We start from the raw sequence: 6174 nt of genomic DNA on the forward strand, positions 1-6174 counted from the left end.
TTAATATATATTAATAATAATTATGAATATTTAAAGTCTTAATAATAATTTGTGTTGATATCGAATCGAATTCGAATATTGTTTTTTATAATCTATTTCGAATTCGAATCTACCCTAATTCGATTTGAATTCATTCTGTTTATAGGCCTAGCCAAATCAATGGTTTTTAGCCAAAAAGTGATTTTGGGATGAAACGGAGCTGGTTAGGTGATTGGTTCCCAATTTTTATAATCAGAATTGTTATAATCAGTTTGGTTTGGTTTTGTAAGATAGACCTTCCCATTGATGGTCCATTGAAGTGCTTTTGTAAATGTACTTTTATAAAAGTATTTTTGTAGAAGTGTTTTTATAAAAGTATTTTTGTAAAAATGCTTTTGTAAAAGTATTTCTATAAAAGTGATTTTGTAAAATTGCTTTTATAAAAGTACTTTCATAAAAGTTTTTTTGTAAAAATGATTTCATAAAAATGCTTGTGTAACTTATAAAAGTGCTTTCGTAAAAGTATTTTTGTAAAAGTGCTTCGTAAAAGTACTTTTTATAAAAGTGCTTTTGTAAAAGTGTTTTCATAAAAGTTCTTTCGTAAAAGTAATTTTATAAAAGTGCTTTCGTAAAAGTATTTTTATAAAAGTGCTTCGTAAAAGTACTTTTTATAAAATTATTTTGATAAAAGTGCTTTTGTAAAAGTGTTTTCATAAAACTTCTTTCGTAAAAGTACTTTTATAAAAGTCATCGATTTCAAATTGGACAAGGGTTTGACCTCATGACCGGATTACGGAAAATTTGGTTTAGGTCCAATTTAGACCAATAAAAATATGAACCAATTTTTTTTTGGATTGGCCCAATCCAATAATTATAATGGACTATCCAAATCTGATTGATAAGGTTTGGATTGGATTAGATCCAATCCAAAACCAGTTGATATTGAGCCATTATTAGTTGGTTGGTATAGAGGTGTAAAGTGGGCACAAAGTGTGGGTCGTGCCGTTTTGGCCCATGGGCCGTGCCACCCTCCCTAGTGAAGTTTGGGGGTTGGCCCGACATGGCCCACGACCCAAGCCCGTGCCGGCCAATGCCGTGCCCAAGCTGGGCCATGAATCGAGCCAAAGCTATTTTTGCCTATTTATTTAAAAAAATTGAAGAAAAAACTTAAAATTTTGATGAATAGAATTACTTATATATACAATAATTAAATAAATTAGTATAATAAAATTGAAAACAATTGTTTATTTTATTAATATATTATATACTATATATTATTATATAATTATAATTTATATAATATATTATAAATTATATAAATATATATAAATATATATAAAATATATAAATATAGTATATATGGGCAGGCTGGGCTGTATCGGTATGCAGGCCGTGGGCGGCACGACCTGTGACCTAAACCCCTAGGCCCAACATGACACAGACCATCGTGCCAGATCGTGCCATGCTATGCCGGGTTGCGTGCAGCTCGGCTCGATTTACACCTCTACGTTGGCGTGTCCCATTTAGGTCTTTATCAAGTGAGTCTATAATAGAATAATTGTAAGGTACCTAGCTGGTGGGCAGCTTGTAGTAGAGACTTGGAATTGAACTTGCACACACAAGGTTGGGTGGGGGTAGGGGTGGATTCGAGCCGAGCTGAGCCGAATAGTATGAGGCTCGAGCTTTGTTCGCCAAGGTTGTATAAGGCTCGAGCTAGAATATTAATCTCGAGCTCGATTTGAGGAAAAATATTTTATAAAAATAAAAAATTATATATTAAAAATATTTTTATTTGATATTTAAATAATTAAGAATTATAATATTTTTATTATATATATATATTCAAGCTCGACTTGCAAGCCTCTAGCCTCATGAGCTGAGCTTTATTAGGCTCGAGTTCGGCTCGTTTATTAATCAAGCCTGTAAATTGAGCTTAAGCTCATTTGAAGCCAAACCGAATCGAGCTTTTCATGAACCGAGCTCGAACACCTTGTGAAAAGCTCGACTCTTGCCACCCCTAGGTGGGGGTAATAGTTTTGATGGATTGGGGGATGGGGAAAAAACTTTTGATCCTTTTCAATTGTAGGTACAATCGCTTTGAACGGTAGATGATGAATCCATACCTCCTTGTTTTTGTCAAAATTTTCGAGTGCTGAATGGGTGGCTTTAAATGTACGTAAAATGGTAATTGCTACTACAATTTAATAGGAGCCAAAGTTCTCGGGGGTTGAACTACTCCTACGTAGCCGCCCTACGGAGCTGTATAATGGAATGGTGGCCATGAAATGCACTTGCACGCCCTTGGGCAAAGCGACAAGTTGGATTGAACATCAGGCTTCATATCTTTGAATTTTGAGGATCCCTTTGATTTGCGGATAGGACTAGAATCGAAATCGGATTGGAATCACTTAGGATGCCTGTTTGGTTCAATGAAAAATCAGAACCGAATTCTGATTGTTGCTCTTTGATTCATTAGAGATTAAAATCCCAATTAGATCTGTTCATGGGTTGGACTTTTATTTTTTATAAACAAGATTTTGTTAGGTTTGAGTTCGAATTAAGTCTGACCAACGGGCCTATAACTTGGGTTTGAACTCAACCCTAATAAAAAGCCCGAAGCCCGATCTAACAAAAAGATAGATCGGTGCCTATGTCCATATTCGCCGCCGATGCATGTGTCTGTGTTTGTGTTTGCTGCCGACCAAACAATAAGAGAGGAATAGAACAAAACCGAACAATGAAGAGAGAGAGAGAGAGAGAGAGATGACTCACCAGTCACCGCTGGAGTTCACCAGTTGCACCGGTTTTGTCTTCTTGAAAATGTTTTAACAAATCCCAAGTCCAGCCCGTAAAATAATCGGGCTCGGGCTTTTAGGCTCGAGGCCAAGCCCGTAGGCTAAAATACATGCTCAAGCCCGTTCGAGGGCCGGGCCGGATTGGGTCAGCTGCCCCGTCGGGCTACCCGGCCCATGAATTCCTAATCAACTAAAAATTTTTAAATTTTGTATTAATCTATTTATCATTTTATTATTACTTCAATTTCGTTCGTTGATTGTAAGATACCAAAATTACATGAATTCCTTTCTAACTATTCACGGGATTGTAGACACGGACAGTTGAATTAAGGTACAACAATATTTGTTTGAGAGTTCTTCGGTGAAGGTTTACGCTAAGAAAACAAGACAAAGGAAGGTCTTCTTCCCTTGGGCGAGCAACCACAAGTTTAACAACTTTCCAATTTCCATACAAGATGAGCCACACATTGTCATGCCGGCCCGTTACATCTCCTCCGGTTCCGACTTCCGACCAATCAGCAGCGTAAGCTCAACTTGCAAAATCAAGGGCCAATATCTTGAGCAGACCCTCGTAAGGGATCCCGTCCTTTCCGTCTGTACCTGCTAATCTAATCATGGCCCGGATATCCTCATCAGTGACAGACAATCCAGCCCAGTTCATGTAACTCCTCAAATCATCGAACCCAACCTTCCCGTCCCCGTCTTTGTCCATAACCTTGAACGCATCGGCCATTACTCCATTCACGGGCCTGAAGCCACCCAGAACCCGCTCAAACTCCCCTAACTCCACGAACCCGTCTTTGTTCAAGTCCGCCACCGACATCATCGATCCGATGTCTTCGTCGCTGGTGATATTGGCGCCGGAGGAGAATCCCGCGTAGAATGTCCGGAGGTCGTCGGCGCTGATCTTTCCGTCTCGGTCTATGTCGAGAACATCAAATGCCGGCTTGAGATCGGGCACCCTTGTGGTTGTGGGTTCCCGACTCGGTATTCTTTCGGTTTCGGAAGGACACATCTTTAATCTAATGTTAATCGGTCAGGGTACGCTTCTCTCTCCTCCTCGTGGTGATTTCCGTAGCAGGAGACCTTATAACGATACCTTGTCTATGAAACCACAGAGAAAAATGGGGAGGAGCGAAGAGAAGCAGCGCGTATATATATATACAGACCAGAGAGAGAGGAAATCTCGGGGTGTCTTGGGGAATACGTTCAAGGTTCATCAGGCTAAAATAATAATAATAATAATAATAATAATAAAATAATCACTTGTTGAAAAAATTCTCGGGAGTTGATGCATAGAGGGTAGGTACGCGCAAATAAATATAGACGAGAGAGAGGAAATCTCGGGGTGTCATCAGTCTAAAAAAAAATTATAATAAAATAATCAGAAATCTGCAATAAGTCTGTTCGTACTTCTTCGTAAAAATAAATTGAAAATTTTGACATTTTTAAAACGGATTTCTTAAATAAATATTTATTCAGTTTTTGGATACTAAATGTTCATTAGTGTGGTCTCAACCTAAAATAAATGGGTAATGAATTTTTTACTTTTTATTTGTTTTTTCAAAATTTCAAAATATATCATGAAATTTTCAAAATCATGTGATTGAGGGTTGATGCTCTCTCTCTCATCTCACATCTCCAACTAATTAAAGTTAGTTGGTTTTTGGTCAATCTTTATCAACGTATAAGAATTTAGAGAGAACCCGAACCAAGTATAATTCTTGTCTATGTTTTGTGCTACTCTGGCTGCTTTGAATCAAAATCAGAGGGAAGAGGGAGAAACTTTCATATAGTATATGTTTGGCATGGATGCTGTAGGTGTTGATGATATATGGGTTGGAAATACTGTTTTCTTAAAAAATAGTGTATATTTTTTTGTTTGGAATCGTTACTGTCAGGTAAAACGTTTTCTGGAGCAACAATAATTTTTTTTGTTTGATACCAATGTTCCGAGAAGCATTTTCAGCACTGGTACCTATTATCCAATGCCACATCATGTCCCTATTGGCAGCAATGGTTGCAGCTCCAAGAAATGCCAAATTCAACATTATTCCAAACCACGCTTTATTGATTTCCAAGGCATGACTTGGAATACCGTTTTTATGGAAAAACAGTTTCAAACAAACAGATGTTTCTTGGAGCACCAATTTTTTCTGACGTGGTGCTTATGTATCACTGTTTTCTGGAACAATGGCAACATGCCAAACAGACGCATAAATCTCTTCTTGCCATCTCCTCTTCATTTGTTAAGGCTTAATTTGAAAAAAGTACAAATACAAATTTGTAGAATATGAATACGTATTTGCACCATACATATTTGCATTTATATTCCTTCCAAACTGAGCTTAAATTGCATCTCTTCAATTTAACTTTGTCAGAATTTGAGTAGATTATAGAAGAGTTTGAAATCTGATTATTTTTTGAGTACAAATCAACAAGTTAAATGAAAATATAAGTTGTAAGAAGAATATGTGAATAGATTAGTCCAAATAAGGAAAACAAAATTCCCAGCACCCAAAATATCGGAAAATGTCATTATTTGTTTTCAATTGGGGGAACCGTGTCATACCAACAACAAAGTGATAAGAAAGCTATCCAAACAGAATTTAACCTTTCCCCGGAGTTCATGCTCCACGTTTGACGAAAGGACGTGCTTCCACCAGGATGACACCCAATAGTGGAAAATGAAATTTAGAAAATCCCATCCAGGAAATCCAATAACCCATCCAATTTTCCCTAGCTCCTATTTCTCTAAGGAAAAAAACGACACTTGTCAGCATTCTTCAGAAGAAATGCTAGAAGATGAACTGCAGAATAAGAGGAAGGAAAGGGCAGAACTAGGGGTTATCACGGTTGGTTAACCGAATCAGAGGAAGGAAAGCCCTAACTGTAAATACCATACGCGCTTAGGATGGAGATGATGACGTTCTCGGGGAAATCCAAGCAAATCTTCAGTTTTATTCAGCAAATGTCAACTTTGAATTAGAAAACCCTAGATAGGGATCAGACTTCATAACAAAAATGAGACTAGAGATTACTTTCACAAATCTATTGGAGTAAAAAGAAGCTTCTAGAACAAAGTTGTACAGGTCATAATAAAACAAACCGACCAATTGTGGCGTTCCGGTCAAAATCCCGCGGAAGTGGGAATTTTTTTGGTACAGACTACAGACTCATTTATTGCTCTGGCCTCAGGCCGCTGGTAGACCCATCAGCCATCTCTCTATTCCATTGTTCACACCGCAGAGAATCATTCAATCAACGCCATATGGTTCCAGAGGAAAGGGATATGAATAGGACAAGCAAAATTCAGTTGACTACTCTGTCATTTTTTTAAAGTTCGGTCAAATATGGAGTTCCAGCGTTATAGGGCTAAAAACAAACATATTCCTGAATG

At 37.5% G+C, this 6174-nt stretch overlaps 1 protein-coding gene across 1 annotated transcript; it reads right to left on the reverse strand.

Moving 5' to 3' along the window:
* Nucleotides 1-2979: 2979 nt before the first annotated feature.
* Nucleotides 2980-4567, reverse strand: CP1 (Ca2+-binding protein 1). The gene has a single exon (XM_088975436.1). It carries the CDS (start codon nt 3787-3789, stop codon nt 3304-3306), a length of 486 nt encoding a protein of 161 aa, XP_088831562.1. The 5' UTR covers nt 3790-4567; the 3' UTR covers nt 2980-3303.
* Between the last annotated feature and the right edge of the window lie 1607 nt (nt 4568-6174).

The sequence above is a fragment of the Nelumbo lutea genome, chromosome 3, assembly GCF_056320005.1.
Source record: "Nelumbo lutea isolate HS-2025 chromosome 3, American lotus-T2T, whole genome shotgun sequence".
In the NCBI taxonomy this organism is placed as follows: Eukaryota; Viridiplantae; Streptophyta; class Magnoliopsida; order Proteales; family Nelumbonaceae; genus Nelumbo; species Nelumbo lutea.